The sequence below is a fragment of the Peromyscus californicus genome, unplaced genomic scaffold (assembly GCF_007827085.1).
Source record: "Peromyscus californicus insignis strain IS unplaced genomic scaffold, ASM782708v3 Scaffold_7__1_contigs__length_154581171, whole genome shotgun sequence".
Taxonomy (NCBI): Eukaryota; Metazoa; Chordata; class Mammalia; order Rodentia; family Cricetidae; genus Peromyscus; species Peromyscus californicus.
The window spans coordinates 94,295,355-94,314,127 of record NW_026294595.1 but is presented as its reverse complement, the minus strand read 5'-3'; the positions used below and the strand labels follow the sequence as shown (position 1 = coordinate 94,314,127).

Below are 18,773 nucleotides of genomic sequence, written 5' to 3'. Positions count from 1 at the left end.
TCTTAGTGAACTGTTAGCAAGCGCCTCAGTCAAGAGGGAGAGGAGTTGGGACACAGTTGGCATCAGCCATTGGCCTTCACTTCCAATGTCCTTGCCCAGCAGGCTAAGCCCTTGCAGCAATACTCACTGAAATCATCGACAAAAGGACTACTGGGTTGGGCTGTTCTAACAGGCTGACTCCTGTAACTTAGAACTTGAGGGCACAGAGAGATTGCTCATCCTCAAAGAGGGAGGGTAAGTTCCTTAGGGCCTCAGTTCAGGACACTAGTGCCAGGAAGGGCCAAGCCCTTGACAGTCCCAACCCTGCACAGGCCCAGGCTTGCTCCATTCTCACAGGATCTATCTTCTACCATTCTCCACCTTCCAGAGGCAAGGCCAACTGAACATCAGGGTGAGCCATGAGTGGAGCAGCATATACATGAGCAGGCCCAGGTTGTTCAACAAAAAACAATGTCTCTTCACATTTCTTTCAGGCTAAGTAAAATCAGAAGGGCCACACGGAGGCATACTGAAGGTCCCTTCATGCATGACTCAAATGCTACTCAAATGCTAATTCTATTATTAAACTTCACTTCCCACATTCTTTTTTTTCTTTTCTTTTTTTTTTTTTTCCAAGACAGGGTTTCTCTGTGTAGCTTTGCACCTTTCCTGGAACTCACTCTGTAGACCAGGCTGGCCTCGAACTCTCAGAGATCCGCCTGCCTCTGCCTCCCGAGTGCTGGGATTAAAGGCGTGCGCCCCCACCGCCCGGCCTCTCCCCACATTCTGTACTGCACTTTACCACCATTACTTATTCCTTCTCTAAAGCATGAAGCTACTTCTAATTTTCTACATAATTCACTTTGTGAGGGGTACCTATCACTGCATTTTCAACTCAGGCAAGATGCCATTTTTGTGTTTTGTTTACTGTTAAGTCCCCAGTCCAGGAAGACAGGCACCCAGCATTTGTGGAAGGTGTAAATAAAGCTTTAAGTCACTAATAAACCAGGCATGGGGGTACACGCCTATAATCCCAGCACTCAGGAGGTAAAGGCAGGAAGACCAGAAGTTCAAGGGCTACATAATGAGTTCGAGGCCAATGTGGAATACATGAGAGCCGAAGAAAGGAAGTGAGGAAGGGAAGAAGAGATAGGAGAGAGAGAGAAGGAAGTTAAGAAAGAAAGAAGGAAGAAAGGAAAAACAAGCATTAAATCACTAGTCACAAGCCTCCAAACTCTGCTGAAAAGCCTGTCAGACATATGACCTAGAGCCACAGGGACAGCTCCATGGTTCTCCCATATTACAGCCAGAAGTCACTGGTGCCCAAGGGTAGTGTAGTGGTAGAAGATGAAGACCACTGCGGTCAGGCAGACCCATCTGTGAATATACTGTGTGCCTGGAACTTGTTTCTTTACTTTCAAAAACCTCGGTCTCCTTATCTGTAAAGCAGAAGTCCCTCACAGAACTGTTGTGGACACACTAAGCAGCATGGTGTTCACTACAGCCTTTCCTGTCACCTTCACAGGCATTAGCCTCACCACAGTGACATGTCTCTTGGCACGTCTATGAGTTTCCAGAATGGTTTATCTGAGGAGGACAGACCCACTCTGACTGCAGGTGGCATTAGCCCATGGGCTGAGCATGGATTTCATCTCTCTGCAGTGTGCTCAGCTGCCTCACACCTGCTGCCATGGCTTCCCCGCCATGATGGGCTACAGCTTCAAACTGTGTCTAGAAATAAGCTTTCTTCCTGAAGCTGCTCTGTCATGTATTCTGTCAGAGCTGTTTAGTCACTGTTCTGTTGCTGTGAAGAGACACCATGACCACGGCAACTCTTTTTTTTTAAAGATTTATTTATTCATTATATATACAGTGGTCTGCCCGCATGTATGCCTGCGTGCCAGAAGAAGGCATCAGATCTCATTATAGATGGTTGTGAGCCACCATGTGGGTGCTGGGAATTGAACTCAGGACCTCTGGAAGAACAGCCAGTGCTCTTAACCTCTGAGCCATCTCTCCAGCCCCCACAGCAACTCTTACAAAGAAAGCATTTAACTGGGGCTTGCTTACAGTTTCAGAGGCTTAATCCATTATCATCATGACAGAGAGCATTGTGGGGGAGTATGGCACTGGGGTGTAGTGGGTAGCTGTTCTAGCTATGACCTTGAAATACATGCCCCTGGGGCGTGGCTGCTGGGGCGGGGGAGGGATCCTTAAAGCCTGGGATGCACATACGCAGCTTGCTCTTCGCTCCCTCATGGTTTTGGATGCTGGAGACAGACCAGGCGAAAGAACAGCGTGGGACTGTGCCTCAGCCTTCCAGGACCCTGCAATAATTCCTCTGTTCTGTATTGTGAGTTTTCTTTCTCTAATAAATTCCTTTGCCCTTTAAGCAGACTCTGTAGATTGCTAGCATTATCTTTACCCATTATCTGGTGCCCAACATGCTCCCACGTGGGAATGTGGGTGAGCCATTTGAGGCTCTTTACCCATGCAGATAGCTTCCACGATCCCGCTCACAGACACCTCGAGCAGCCCGTTGTGATCTGCCATGGCAGCTCAGACCCCTGCTTTCTAATGGTGCAAGTACCTATACCCTGATCCACAGGCAGGGAGAGACTGGGCCTCAAAGCCCACCCTCAATGACACACCTGCTATGGGATGTTCTGTATGGCAAATGTGTTGCTGATTAGTCAATAAATAAAACACTGATTGGTCATTGGCTAGGCAGGAAGTGTAGGCGGGACAAGGAGGAGAATAAAGCTGGGAAGTGGAAGGCTGAGTCAGAGAGACACTGCCAGCCGCCACGATGACAAACAGCATGTGAAGATGCCGGTAAGCCACGAGCCATGTGGCAAGGTATAGATTAATAGAAATGGATTAATTTAAGCTGTAAGAACAGTTAGCAAGAAGTCTGCCACGGCCACACAGTTTGTAACCAATATAAGTCTCTGTGTTTACTTGGTCGGGTCTGACGGCTGTGGGACTGGCAGGTGAGAGAAATTTGTCCTGACTGTGGGCCAGGCAGGAAAACTCTAGCAACAAATGGCGTCCAACGTGGGGGCAAGAGTTTCCACCTAAAAACTGAGAAAAAAGATTTTAAAATGGAGCTAAAAACAGTTCCTAATTGTCTCTCTCAAATGAGCGGCAGCTGCTGGTTTTAGCTACTGGCGGGTTCCTAGCGTGCGTGCATGCTTGACCTGCAGTATGGTGGGAATGAGGCCTCTGCAAGTGGCACGTTAAGCTGCGTGGTGGATTTGGCCTTTGCTGGTACAAAACAAAAAAAGAGGTTTCTGAGCTGTATGCTGCTTGGATAAAAGCATAGACCCAAGATAGCTCCCAGAGCTGGTGGTAAACTACCACCACCATGTTGGGAAGCTGAGGTGGGCGGAACCAGCAGCCACAGCTGCTGCAGTTTATTGCAATAGATTCACAATAAAACAGATTCAGATGTAATAGTTTACAATGTGTGTAAAATATACGTAGGCTTGAAAGAGACAAAAAGGTGATATATATATAGTTATAGAAACAAATACATAGTTTTAAAAAATAAAGTCTTTAAAGAGACAGTAAAATTAATATAAAAAATAAGCCACGTAAAGATGAATATTACACAGAGAATCTGGATTGTGTTGTCTTTGGGACTTTTAACTGCAGAAAAACATTTGATTGTAAAAGCTGTTGAGTTATGCCAAAATGTATATTTTAAAGGTACCTTGACTTCAAAATTTGAATATAAGGATATGTTGCTTTGGAAAGGAGACTCTGCTTTTGTTCCCACAGAAAGCCAAAGGCTATGGATTTGTTCCAGATTAAGATACATCAGGTTTGACCAGCCAAGACCCCCTGAAAGGTCTCCGATGACACCATGGCCCAGATGATCCAACATCCAGAACGGTTTGAAGGCATCTGGCTCAGATGATTCAGCCTCATGGACTATTCCATAATCCTAAAATTTTCTTTGTGTCCCCATAAGATACAGCGGCGCCCTCCAGCAGGAAGTAGTAAGAGAAGCTATGCCCAAATTCCCAAATTATATGTAATTTTACTTTGTTAAGGTTAAAACCTTCCTTTTTGAAAAAAAAAAAGGGGGGGGGAAGTGCTATGGGATGTTCTGTATGGCAAATGTGTTGCTGATTGATCAATAAATAAAACACTGATTGGCCATTGGCTAGGCAGGAAGTGTAGGTGGGACAAAGAGGAGAATAAAGCTGGGAAGTGGAAGGCTGAGTCAGAGAGACACTGCCAGCCGCCATGATGACAAACAGCATGTGAAGATGCTGGTAAGCCACGAGCCATGTGGCAAGGTATAGATTAATGGAAATGGATTAATTTAAGCTGTAAGAACAGTTAGCAAGAAGCCTGCCACGGCCACACAGTTTGTAACCAATATAAGTCTCTGTGTTTACTTGGTCGGGTCTGACGGCTGTGGGACTGGCAGGTGAGAGAGTTTGTCCTGACTGTGGGCCAGGCAGGAAAACTCTAGCAACACACACCTCGTAATCCTTTCAGCCAGTTGCATTCCCTGGTGACTCAGCATTCAAATATGGGGCCCATGGAAGCCCCTCTTATTCAAACCACCACAGCAGATGATAAAGTAAACTGGGACAAGGGGTTGCTAGGGTGAAACTTTAGTGGTTCCTAAGGTTTGCCTGAGGACTGTGGAAGTAGATAGAGCTGCAGGCTAGAGAAGCCCTGAGTTGCTGTAAGCAGAGCTTGTTAGACTAACCTGGGGAGTTTGGAAGATCAGATGCTGAGAGAATTTGGCAGTTGTGGCCTGTTCATAAGGTTTGAAAGGGGAACAAGGACAGTCTCAGGAACTGGGCTAGAGGCTATTGGTGTTACAATTAGGCAAAAAATCTAGCTTCATTTTGTCCGAATCCTGAGAACTTGAGTGCAGCTGAATTCAAAAGTAACGGACTAATTTGCCTTGCAGAGGACTTTCAAGACATGACAGTATTCAGGCTGTGTTAGGTTTACTGCTCACTGCTCTGATCCAGGTCTGCTGCGAGAGAGAAAAGTAAGTATGGCAGAAAAGTATAGAAAACGTGTGGCTTGGTAAAGGAACTTGAGAGAGCTTAAAGTTGTGGATACAAAGGATGCAAAGAAAGCAGCTGAAATGGTTACAGAATGTCCTGCTGTACTTGGAACACTAGCAAAGGTACCCTGAGGGCAAGACCTCACCCACTAAAGGTCCATCCTGTAACTGCAAATAACGGCCACCTGGAGAATGTTTCCCCAGGATAAGCTTCAAGGCACACGAGGATTTGCAGCTGTGGTGGGAGCCTGGACAAGCTACACTTCACACTAGAGCAGAACCTGGCAGCATGGTTCCTGTGCTGCTGGTTTTCCAGACATGGAAGAAAAGCTGCAAAGGTGAGTGGGTCATGGAGGCTTTCACCAGAGTTCCAGAAAGCTACTACGGCAAGCACTGTGCAGCAGGGCTGGGGTGCCTGCAAAGAAGCCCCTAGAGGCCACTGCATGAAGCTGGGAAAACGAAGCCTAAATTCCAGTGAAGACCCTAGGAGATTGGGGATATCAAGGCTAAATGATATCTACCTAGAAAAGTAGCAGACACGGAGCGAAGCTGGCCCATGAGAGACAGGCAGGCAGCAGAGCTGGGGAGACTTTGGAGCTGTCCAAGCTGTTGGAGCTCAAAGGACTCCACCAGGAGACGCAGATGGTGGGTATGTAACCACCGTGTTTGCTATCCGCCCTCCTGGGCTTTGGTCTTGCTTTGAGCCTACATTTTCTCTCCTCCCAGTCTTCCCTTTTGCGATAGGAATATTTCTTCTGTGTCATTTATATTGGAGTATAAAAATTGCTTTTTATTGCCGGGCGGTGGTGGCACACACCTTTAATCCCGGCACTCGGGAGGCAGAAGCAGGTGGCTCTCTGTGAGTTGGAGGCCAGCCTGGTCTACAGAATGAGTTCTAGGATAACCAGGGCTATTACATAGAGAAACCCTGTCTGGAAAAACCAAAAAAGAAAAAAGAAAGAAAATTGCTTTTATTTTAAAGGGGCTCATAGTTAAGAGATTGCCTTGAGTCTAACAAGAGACTTTGGACTTTTGAAGAATATTAAAACTGTTAAAGTTAAAGACTATGGAATGTTTGAAGATGGACTAATAAATGTATTTTTGAAATATGAGATTAGAATGAGACAGGGTGTCATGGTAAAATGTTATTATTTAAAGTGATGTGTTTGAGTGGAAAGATAAGAGGTGGGGTTGTGATGCTTTATCTTGTCAACTTGACAGGTTTAGAATCACCATGGTGACAGGTAATGAATGCTTCTTAGAATGTCTATGGGGGTGTTTCCAGAAAGATTTAATTTAGGGGAGGAAGCCTACTCTGAACGTAAATGGCACCATCTCCTGGGCTGAGGCCCTTGACTAAAGGGAGAAAACAAGCTCCTGCCAGAACTGTCTCTCTGTATCTAACGTGACACAGTGTATCCTGCCACCTCACGCCCCCTCACCATGACTCCCCTCCACTTTGGACTACACCCTCAAATGTGAGCCAAAACAAATCCTGAAGTTGCTTTGTCAGGTTTTTATTTTAGCAATAACAAAAGTAACTAATATAGTGTTCTTGGCAATCTTCTTGAAGGGTAACAAGGAAAAGACTATCTAAGAGGTTACCTTTTGTAACAGGAAGCTCCTATGTATAGCATTCCACACAATGCTTTCTACAAACTACGGGCTGCTAGTGTCATCCAGAAGATGAATTATAGACAATTCCCCCATATTTTCTTTAATTATTCCAAGAGATAAAGTGGCTAATGCGTGACCTGGAGCACCCTGGTTGCTGTCCTCTTGATATACCTAGGATTCAATGCCTTCCAAACAAGTTTCTTAGATCAGGCCATGCAATCCATTAATGTCTGTTTATGGGACACTTTACAAACTTCTCCTCGAAAACATGTGAAAACCTAGTTGTGAAATGGGTAATGTGTCTGCACAGATCAGAAAAACACAAAAAAAGACCAGTGTTAACCCATGACTTACATGGCTAGTGGTATAGGTTTATCAGGGTCATTTTCTCCACCCAGAGGACTCCAAAGGTATTTCTTTCCTCAACAAGAGGCAAATCCTTGTGAGCAGCAAGATTTCAAAGTTGGGACATAATGATGGCTCCTAAGTTCCCTGCTTCACATTCACTCTAGATTAACCACTAGCTGACTGGTTCCTGTAACAAAATCATTCCTCTCTCCCTTAGAATCTTTGCATCTGACACTTCCTCCATCTGGAACACTCGAACATCAAGTCTCACATACTGCTTTCTCCTTGTCATGCTACTATCAGTCCAATTACTCCCCACGAGCCCTGACCACTCAATTACATTTTTTCCATTTTTTAAAAAATTTACATGTGTCAATATTTGCCTGCATGTATGCATAAGCACCACATACCTACTTGGTACCTATCTGCAGGGGCCAGAAGAGGGCACTGGATCCCCTGGAACTGGAAGTACAGACAGTTGTAAGTCACTATGTGGGTGCTAGGAACAAAACCTAGGTCCTACACAAGAGCAGCAAGTGCTCTTAACCACAGAGCCGGCTCGTCAGGCGCCCCCCGCCAATCTAACACTAGCCTCCTCTTTAGCCCCCAGCCACTCCTGGGCTGTCTCTTCCATCACCCCGACTATTCAGAGGCTTTAGCATTCTCCGATCCTCTCTTGCTCCCTAACTTCTGGAACTCAGTTTAGGAGGAAATTTTGTGACTTCTCACTTGTCAATTTTATAATGCTGGGATCTCAGCATGAATTCCAATACTGGCACACTCAGGTAAGGCGTTTCCCTCTTCCCTCCACTGAAAAACCAAGAAGCTTCCTCTTCCTGGTATAAAGGTCCAGTCTCTGCAGTTACTCCCCCAGTGGTCAAAAAGCACTCTGCTCAGAGCACTCACGGGCTATGCTGGCAGTGGGGCCCACGCCAAGCAACTCAAGGCCTCAAAGAACTATGAAGCCAGCCAGGGGGGAGGGTCCAACCAAACCAGGTCCCTCAAAGAGACCGCAGGAGAACTACACTGGCATCCTGAAGTAGGGTATGTGATGGTTAATACTGATTGTCAGTTGGACAGGATATAATCACAATCTATAGGAGACAAGATCTATAATCATGTAGGAGACAAAACTCTGTGCAAGTCTGCAACGAGTTTCTCAACTGGGTTAGTTCACGTTGTAAGACCCACCCTAACTGTGGGCAGTACCAATCTGTGGGCTGGGGACCAAACAAACGGAGAAGGCAAGCTGGGCACTGGCACTCCTCTCTGCTTCCCAACTCTGGCTGCACCGTGACTGGTGGCCTTATGCTCTTGCTGCCATGCTTTAAGAAGGAGGGAGGGTTTGTTCTAGCTCATAGTCTGCGGGTACCCCTAAGCTGTGCTTGTGACTTATTTTGTCACAGTCAGGAGAAAGGTGGTGACACAGGACGCTTCAAGTATGACGGGCGGGCGAGCGGCGGGCTTCTTGTGGGACAGTAAGTAAGTGAAGGCTCTGGAGAGGGGAAGCAGGAACCACTAAAACTGGGGGGTCTTGGCCCGGAGACACCATATTCACTCAAATCCCACCCACCTCTGCCTGATGCATGCTGCCCACCACCGCCCCTCCCCCCTTCCCCGGGCTGTTTCATTTCCTCTCAGAAACTTTTGTTTTGGTTTGATAGTTGCTGGTAGGCCTCTGGGAGGATTCTGAGTTTTGTTTCTCTTCTTGTTTCTAGGATACCTGAGCTGGCTCCTAGAGCGAGAGCAGCAGGAACAAGTGTGGGGGATGAGGGTGGTGCTTGGCAAAGGAGGGGGGAGAGTCTGCCTGCACTCACATAGACTTTAGTGGTTCCCATGGACCCTAAGAGCACAACAGTGAGCACCACCACCACCACCGAGAACCAAAGCTGAAGCCGCCGTTTGCAAAGAGAGAAACCAAACTTCTCAGAAATGCACAGGTCAGAGAACAGCTTGGGAGTTTGCCTAGGATTAGCCAAAGCCAAGCACACTCAGGACATCTCCTGAGAGACACCATACCCAGCCCAGGAGGACCAGGATTCCCAGGCAGCATACTGGGCTGTAAGTGTCTATAAAGATAGGCACACAGTCCAAAGCTCCAGGCCTGGCATCCAGGGGTAGAAGGGGGCAGAGTTCCACATTTCCCAAGGCCTTGACGCAGGGCTCAGCAAACTAGAGGCAGCACCCCAAGTTTTCCTGCACAGACTCTATCTAGTCCCAGCCCCACTTCCAACAAGAAGGGACCTGGTTTTCCCTGGCAGGGGCAGGCAGAGAATGAGTGGAAATCCCCTGGGGCAGGCAGCACTAGGTTATTGAGCAGGGCAGGCCTTTCATCAAGTCACCTGGGGGAGGGGTGTCCAGTCTTTGCCAGGCTAAGCCACTGCAGCAACCACAGGGTCCTGACTATGGACACTAAACACCACAGGCCCCCTTAGGAGAGACAACCAACTCAGAACCCAGAGACAGCAGTCTCCCTGCCACAGACTAACCTGTCCATAAACTCTAATGGCAGGCAGGCAGGCAGTTTGGAGAAAAAGCACAAAGTCTGGTCTTTCCCTACTCTTCACCACTGAAGAGTCAGCGCTCTATGGTCAGGCTGCTTGGACTTAAACCCCAATACCGACACTGGCAATGCGATTTTGAAGAAACTGCTTCACCTTGAATCTCATTTTCTTCCCTTGAACTATGGAGTCGATAACATACCAACCTCAAGCTCCTACGCTCAGGTGCTCCTCCTGCCTCAGTCTCCGGTCCTTAGTACCACACAGCAGTGCACCCTACTATCTGGAGTTTCTGGTCTACAGCTGACTGTGGTGATGGCTGCAAAGCTCTAGAAAATTACTCAGATTCACTGAGTCGGATCTTTATTTTGCTAGGAATCAGAACAAAGGCCTTTAGAAGAGGCAAGCACTCTGCCAGTGAGCTCTATCCCAGCCCCGAGTTAGCCATTTTAAACATTTGGTGTCACATCACAATAGAGCCATTAAAATCAGAAGATAGTATTAAAAATGGTGCTGGGGTGGGCCAACGGCGCAGTGGGCAATGACTCTGTCTCAGGATCCAAAGATGGTGCTGGGGTTAGAGAGATGGCTCAGCAGTTAGGAGCACTGGCTGCTCTTCCAGAGGACCAGGATTTGATTCCTAGCACCCACATGGTGGCTCACAACTGTCTATAATTCCAGTCCCAGGGCACCCGATGTCCTCTTCTGGCCTCCATGGCCACGGGGCACACACATGGTTCACAGAGTGTAGGCAGAACACTCATACACATAAAATAAAAATAGTTTTTAAAAAAGATGATGATGGGAACCCTGTATAAGAAAAGTACATATCTGCATGTGTGGATAGGAAGGAATGGTAAGATGCCCAAATACCAATCAGTGCAGGGCACAGCAAGGACAACACCCAATAAACGAGTTGTTACTTAGACTGCATTTTCTTCACAGAAATGACATCAAAACATTAACATAGATGTATCTCTCAGAAGATTCCAGAAACCTACTGTCCTCCTCAACTGCTTTAGCGTAATTGTAATTGACATTCTTCTCCTGAGGCTAAGGGATGTCACGGAGAAGAGGGTGGGAAGACCCGAGGAGCCCGAGGCAGGGGAGCCCGAGGCAGTGGATGACTGACTTCAAGGAAACTCGTTTCTGGATACAACCTGGCAACAGTACATGTGAACTCACCACAGCTGTGGCTGCGTTCACAAGATCTGAGTAGGTTCAAGCCAGACACAACCCTACCATGACAGGGTAAGGAGGGAGGGGGCGGAAGTAGTGAGGTGGGTTCAAAGTCCACTCCTAACTGAGGACCTATCGGCATTTGACAGCTGCTGGGGGAGGAAGAATCCATTGGTAGGTTGCCCACATCCAAAGACAGGCCCCACACCCAAGAGTAGTTGGGCAACACAAATTTGACTTCATGGGTCTTTAGAGAGGGAGATAGAGGAGACAGAGAAGGAGAAGGCGACGGAGAGGAAAAGGGGCGGGGCACAAAGGTGGATGGATAAGAAAGTGGAGTGGACCTGGGGGTAGTGGGGAGTGAATATGATCAAAATATATGAAATTCTCAAAGGATTAATAAAATGTTACTTTAAAAAAAAAAAGCTTTCATGCAACAAGATTTTTGTAAAGCACTTACCCAGCGGGGTAGGCAACTAAACCTGACCGGGGATCACAAGCAAGTCCTCTGCCTCCAGATACTGTTATTCCCAGCACCTTCTCCAAGGTCACCTGTTAGAGCCAAACAGAAGTGCTTGTTATAGACACAGCAGGGCTGAGAGGGGCTGGTAACAGCATCTCCAACACCTCCGCAGCACTACCTACAACCTTAACTTCAGGAAAATGAGCCCATGACTTCGTCAGACTCTGTTCTGACCCAAAGCCTCCTGATCATATGAGGAAGTCCAGCAGTGAGTATCACCTGCACTTAACAGACTCCATGTGTGGTTGCCATGGGACAGAACATGAAAAGGTTAAAGTACAGGTTCCCAACCAAAGAGGACCAAGCATTCTCTCAATGCAAGAAGATACTAAGGCTAAGCTAGAGATTGGGATCTGGGGTCTCTGGGATTCACGTGAGATCAATGACCTCCAAGCCTTTGCAGGCCACTGTGCTCTACCTACCAACAGTCAGAAGAATGTTAGGTATCAATTAGGTAACTCGGACATCTTTGATCTTTGCGTCTCATCACGTGCTAGCCTTCCATCAGAGGACTCCACCTCTTCACGTCTGCCAGTTCATACAGTCTAAGAGTCTAGGAAGCCAAAGCAGGGCTTAATGCTGTGTTTTGCGAATCACAGATGCTCAGGGTACACTGATTATTGTTATTAAGCCACAACTCCCACAGAGATGAAAGGGAAGCCTGTGTAAAATGCTGGGAGAGTCTGAGAAGACATGACACATGAGATATTCACCACCTTCACCAATGGTGTTGCTGTCCCACGTGTCTGCAGGCCACAGGACCCCCACTAGACTAACCTCAAATTAATTCATCGGTCTTCCTGTGGATGCAGTCATGTGAGATCATACTGCCCTATAACCTCATAATCGTCACTCCACGGCACTCTGTCACAGTTTTTCTGGTTACTCCAGACCCAGTCCCCTCCGGGGCTGTCTGTGCTTCCTGCATGAGCCTTCCCTCAGGGATGGCCTTGTTCTTCCTCAACTTAGAGTGAGCTGCTTCCGCGTGCAGAATGGCCATGTAAACAGTGTACTCTCCTGTGAAAACTCGGCCCTGGAGAGCCCTGGAGGCCCAAGGAGTGGTGTGAACCAGAAACACAGGGCAAGTTAGAGTCTACTGTGACAAGCCAGCTTCTACAGTGGGGAAGCCCAGAATCAACCGGAATAGTTTCTGGATATACCTTTTTCACTGGCCTAAAGAGAGGAACTGTTAAAAGTACTTTTAGAGATCATGTTTAGACTCTTACTTACCTCCAGAGGTCCTCTGACCACACACACTCACTGTGGCACATATGTGCACACACAATTAATAAACATAACAACAACACAACTGAACCCTTACCTCAAAAAGGCCATTTTATTTTTAATTAGGTGGGAAAGAAATGCCCTGTGGTTGATAAAGACTAAAATAAGTCTCCCAAGGTAGTACAGTTAAAACCTATAGTCCAGTACAGTCCAGTACAAAAGGCTGGGTTCAATCCCCAGCAACTGAAAATGAAACAAAACGGAAAAAAATCTGAAAGAATGCACAGGTATAATTACACATCTGTAATCTCAACACTTGGGAAGCTGAGACAGGAGGATTACTATGAGTTTGGGGCCAGCCAGAGATATAGAGTGAGTTCTAGGCCAGCCTGGGCTAATGAGCTATCTCAAAAAACAAAAAACAAAGCCAGGTGGTGGTGGTGCACGCCTTTAATCCCAGCACTCGGGAGGCACAGGCAGGCAGATCTCTGTGAGTTCGAGGCTAGCCTGGGCTACAGAGCGAGTTCCAGGACAGGCTCCAAAAATTGACAGAGAAACCTTGTCTCGGAAAAAAAAAGCAAACAAACAAACAAACAAACAAAAAACAGCCAAACAAAATTCTCTCAGAGAGTTCTCTAAGAGTCATTAAGGATATAGGTGAAGGGACATAGGTGAAGAACTCCAACACACGTTTACTCACCGGTAGCCGTGGTTTAGTTACAGTACATCAGCCCAAGCACCCCACTGTTCACTTATCCGTGGGCCCAGCTGAGGTACTACACCTAACATGACAGAAGCTAAAGCTAGCCTGCCTATGCTAGACATTCTGGACAGTGAGTCTGAATCTCTCCTTCCATTCTTTTTTTTTGTTTTGGTTTTTCGAGACAGGGTTTCTCTGTGTAGCTTTGTGCCTTTCCTGGAACTCACTTGGTAGCCCAGGCTGGCCTCGAACTCACAGAGATCCTCCTGGCTCTGCCTCCCGAGTGCTGGGATTAGTGCGCCACCACCGCCCGGCTCTCCTTCCGTTCTTTTCCTCAGTCTGTCGACTCACTGGCTCCAGTCACCAGGTACGGACTGCAGAGCACAAACTCACCCTAGGGGTCTACAGCTTTAGTATCCCAGATCAGGCTCTTGGCACTATGCCTTTAACTATCCCAGAGGAAGGGGTGTTCTGTAACATTCCTATTGTACGTTCTGCCTAAGACAGAGAGAAAGAGGAGCCTAAAGCCACTATGTCCCACATAGAATGCAGAGGGCATGGAACCAAGTACAGGTCTACACCTCCAGTTCTCTTCAAACTAATATCATTTGAAGCAAATCCTTTAGATTCAAATGTGTGTAATCCCTTACACCCTATGGTTCAGTGTTGGTCCCAAAGACTCAGACCAAGCCTGCTGGTTCTCAGCTGCCCTTCCCTCTCGTAGGAATGTGGGTAGGTGTTCTGTGGGTAGAGAATCCAGTTCTATAGAGAATCTTGAAACTAGTTTGCAATTTTCAACAAGATAAAGCAAAAAGATTCAGTTTATGCAGACTCTAAGACAAGTTTTCATAGTAAAAAAAGAGAAACATTTTTCCCTATGATCCATTCATAGTAAGAAACACAGTGACCCACTGTGTATATACATGTATGTGTGTAGGTAAACAAAGCTGAAGTACAACTTTCATAAAGCAATATTTAATTACGGTATATTAATATACTTTATATATACTCTAGTATATCCTTTTAATTTTGATCATGTCCACTTTATCAACTCCATGACCGACACATGGGTTGGAAGATTAAGTTTGGGAAGCCTGCCACACACCACTTCTTCCCGCCAGGCCTAGGCAACAGGCTAACCACCGAAATCTCTCTATTTTGTCACTTTCCTCTCAGGGCTCTGCACAGAGGAGCATACTTCCTGGCTAGGAATCCCACAAGCAGGAGTTTGCCTGGGTTGAAATCTTGGCTCATTTTCAAAGGGTTTCCGGGTTTGGGTTTTTCTGGCATTCTAAAGTAGTCATCTAAGGGAGGGGAAGCAGTTTCCTGTGGCTCTCCGAAGGGAGGAGCAGAGGAAAACATTCAGGGGCATCAGCTGGTTTTTATTTTATGTTCTCAATTCAAACCAGCTTCCTGTTTGCAGGGAGGTTTGGGGCTAAGCTCCTCTCTCAAAGGATCGGAGAATCTCAAGTTCTTTTGAAGCCTGTGATAGCCAGGCTCGCTCTGCAGTACTCCAATACAAAGGACTGCAAAATGACTCTCCCCATTGATAATGATTTGCCTTCTCCTCTCTTCAAAAAGGTAGTAGAGCTTCCCCCTGCTCTACAGAGTGCAGGTAAGCCTGGACACCAATACCTAATGCACCAGAGTGCCATCAGTGGTGTGCAGGGTGGACCTGCACCAGCTCATCAACATTGATAGGCACAGCTTTTCCCACAGCCAGTAACAGTACTGGGAGTCTTCAGCCTCTCAGTGGTGGGAGTACTTCACCATGGCAATCAGCCTAGGATTAGCCCCCATTCTCAGGGACCCTGCAGTATAAACTAGTGCACCAATGAGTTCCAGTGACTATCATCTTTCAGCTGAAATATGACTGTACCTCCCAAATGTTCTACCAGCCTCAGGCCTTGCCTGCTACAGTCTTTTCTCAAAATGGCAGACCAGACTGATTCTTTTAAACATAAATGAGACCATGTCATTATTCAAATCCTCCCAATGACTCCCATTTCCCTTAAAGTTCAAATTCAAACACTTGGACTTAAACTTAGAAAGTCCTAAATCACTCAGCCTCTGGCTATTTCTCTAAGATCATTTCCTATACTCTCTCTTCGCTCCCTCCACCCCAGCCACCTCAGCCTCCACAAGCACCGTAAGCAGACTCTGGTGTCTCCTTCACATCTGCTATTCCGTGGAGTCATCAGCTCTTCCCTTAGGTATTCTCACAATGACCTATTCGGGCCTTTGCTCAGAGGCTGTCTCCTCAGAAAGGGCTCTGCAGATTCTCGGTCATCGTTTCTGGCCTCTCCTCAGCTTCACTTCCTCATAGCATACACAGGCAGGTAAGACAACCACCTCAGCTCTGCCCATCACACAGGAGCCCTCGAGGACAGGGTTTAGATTCCCATCACTTATTCATGTATCCTAAGCACTTAAAAAACTAATTTATTTTTATGTGTATGAATGTTTGCATGCATGTATGTATGTGTAAAACATGCATGCCTAGTGCCTGAGGACATCAGAAGAGGGCATCAGATCCCCTGGAACTGGAGTCACAGACAACTGTGAACTGCCATGTGGGTGCTGGGAACTGAACCTAGGTCCTCTACAAGAGCAGCCAGTGTTCTTCATCACTGAGCCATCTCTCCATCTCCATCTGCAGCACTAAACCACACCTCCCACATAAGGCACTTGATAGTGAACCTACTACTACTGTACTGCCGAACATCAAGCTGCCTGCTAAATTCACATCTCTCTACCTTTGATTAAGAGTAGCCCTCAGACCTCATAAGTGACATTTCTTTGTGCAGTGAATGGTAATTAACTCAGAACTAGCCAGGCGGTGGTGGTGCACACTTTAATTCCACAGAAGGCAGAGACAGGTGGATCTCTGGGAGTTGGAGGCCAGCCTGGTCTCCATAGAGTTCCAGGACAGCATAGAGAGATCCTGTCTCAAGAAAAAAAGGAAAAAGAAAGAAAGAAACTCATAACTAGTCAAAGTACAGACAAAAAAAAAAACAAAACCAAAAACCAGTAGAGTTCTTAGCTACAAATGGTGCCCCTAATATCACACACACTGGCCAAGACTAAGGGACCATCCTGAAAGGAGGTGCAAAGATTTTAAGAGCCCAAGGCTGGGAAAGATCAGAGCAAAACAATGCTTTCTGGACACAACAAGACCACTGTGCATGAGCTCAGAGCAGCTGTGGTGCCTACACAAGACCTGCCAAGATCAAGCCAGGCGACATTCTAGCATGTGGGAAGAGGGAGCTATTGATGATTAATGGCTTCTGTGGGAGGCAATGTCAGGGCTGTGGGTTTTTTTTTTGTTGTTGTTGTTGTTGAGATAGGGTCTCTCTACAGAGCCTTGGCTGTCCTGGAACTCACAATGTAGATCAGGCTAGCCTCACATTTAGAGATGCCTGCCTCTGCCTCCTGAGAATCAGTTTTCTTTAAGGGAGGTTTACCACATTTCAGGGGATGGCCCCATACCTGTAAGTATATGGGCAGCACAAAAATGACTATGGATTATTAAATAAAGGGGGCATGGAGAAATGGAGGATATATCTTGGAAGAGTCAGAGAGAGGACCAGGAGGGGAGTGAATAAAGAAAAAAAAAGAGGCACTTGCTAGATTTGATGAATTGTGGCCATCTGGCAGAGGTTTCAGGAACAGCAAAGGATCAGTCATGAAAAAGCCCAGAAAAATCGGGGTATTTCAGTTAATAGAGAGGTTCTACTCTAAAACTGGCTGTGCTCCATAGTTTTTTGTTGTTTGGTTTTTATACCCCAACCGAATTTCCCCTCCCCCTATCCACTCCTCCTCCACTGTTTCTCTTCAGACACAGGCAGGCATCCCACGGTTGTCAGCCAGCCATGTGTATCAAGTTACAGTGAGACTGGGCACCTCCTCTTCTACTAAGGTTGATGAGGCAATCCAGTAGGAGGAATGGGTCCCCAAAGCAGGCAACACAGTCAGAGACAGGCCCTGCTCTCACTGTTAGGAGTCTCACATGAAGACCACGTTACACAACTGTCACATATATATATGTGACATATATATATATATATATATATATAGAGAGAGAGAGAGAGAGAGAGAGAGGGGGGGGGGGGGTTGTCTAGGTCAGTCCCATGCAGGCTCCCTGGTTCAGTCTCTGTGAGCCCAGGATAGTTAGTTCTATGGGTTTTCTTGTGTTTTTGTCTGATTGTCTGTAGGCAAGCCTGTTGGGCATTTCTTAATCAATGGCTGACGTAGAAGGGCCCGGCCCACTGTGGGTGGTGCCATCCCTAGGCAGGTGGTCCTATGTGGTATAGAAAGCAAACTGAGCAAGCTAGTAAGTGGAGTTCCTCCATGGCCTCTGCTTCAGTTCCTGCCTCTGAGTTCTTGCCCTAACTTCCCTCAATGATGAACTACAACTGAAAGTGAAATAAACCCAACCCAGGCTGGGGAGAGGGCTTAGTGAATAAAAGAATGTGCTGCTAAGCCTAACAACTTGAGTTTGATCCCTGAGACCCACAACTGCATCAGAGTAAATCCACTGCTCTAGAAACATCATCCCCACAGAAGCAAAGACTCAAGAAGAGAGCACCCACTGTATACCCTGCCATGATCTCCATAACCACAATGCCGTCTAACGCTGGAAGGGCACCATGTAAGAGCCTGAGCCAGCTCTTGCTTCGGCAGGTGGAGAGTGTTGAAATGGAGAGAGCCTTTCCCAGCCCGAAACTGGTGTCATCTTTCCACTGAAGCCAAGCTCCTGGAGGGCAGGGTTCTGTAGTAGCTGACACACCCACCACTCCCAGTGTGAACTAGACATATCATATCCTCAAGAGAGAAGGGAAGTAGGCACCATTTCCCTCACTCTAATAAGATAAAGGGGTAACTTTGTAAAAGCTTATGAGAGAGCGAGACAGAGACAGACAGACAGAGAGACAGAGGAAGAATGAATAAAGTCTTATGTTTAGGTGCCCTTCCGGCTCTGGTTAAGAGTGTAGGGGAAACAAGTGGTTCAGAGGTGTAAGACTGCTCGCTAATTCATACTAGATAAAACTGTACTTTCCAACTGCAACTTAGGAATAAGACTTGAAATCAATTTAGTTAGTAATGGATAAACAGAACAAAAATAGATCATGCAGAATCAAGTTGCAAAATAAAGTATATTAATGGGTGTTTTCAAAAGTCTGAAAGCTGGGGCTGGAGAGATAGCTGAGCTATTAAGAGCACTGCTGCAGTTGGGCGGTGGTGGCGCACGCCTTTAATCCCAGCACTTGGGAGGCAGAGTCAGGCGGATCTTTGTGAGGGATCTTTGTGAGTTCGAGGCCAGCCTGGTCTACAGAGTGAGTTCCAGGAAAGGCGCAAAGCTACACAGAGAAACCCTGTCTCGAAAAACCAAAAAAAAAAAAAAAAAAAGCACTGCTGCTCTTCCAGAGGACTCAGGTTAAACTTCCAGCACCCACAGAGTAGCTCACAACTGTCTTTAAGACCAGTTCCAGGAAATCTGATGCTTTTTTCTGACCTCCAAAGGTACTGTACACAAATGGTGTAGAGACATACATGTAGGCAAAAATACTATGAAATAAAAATAAATCTTTTTTGAATTTTAATTTTTTTAACTTATGTGTCTGTGTGCAGGTGTGTGTGATGAGTGCAGGTGTGTGTGATGAG

The 18,773-nt window shown here is 46.6% G+C and overlaps 1 protein-coding gene across 3 annotated transcripts in view; it reads right to left on the bottom strand.

The window, feature by feature from the left end:
- Positions 1–18,773, bottom strand: part of Mapkbp1 (mitogen-activated protein kinase binding protein 1) — a 56,045-nt gene that overhangs the window by 19,913 nt on the left and 17,359 nt on the right. For all 3 annotated transcript variants that reach the window (XM_052726638.1, XM_052726639.1, XM_052726640.1), the window contains one exon: positions 11,123–11,214. In XM_052726638.1, the coding sequence (XP_052582598.1) occupies positions 11,123–11,214 (92 nt within the window). The remainder of the gene's footprint in view (positions 1–11,122; positions 11,215–18,773) is intronic.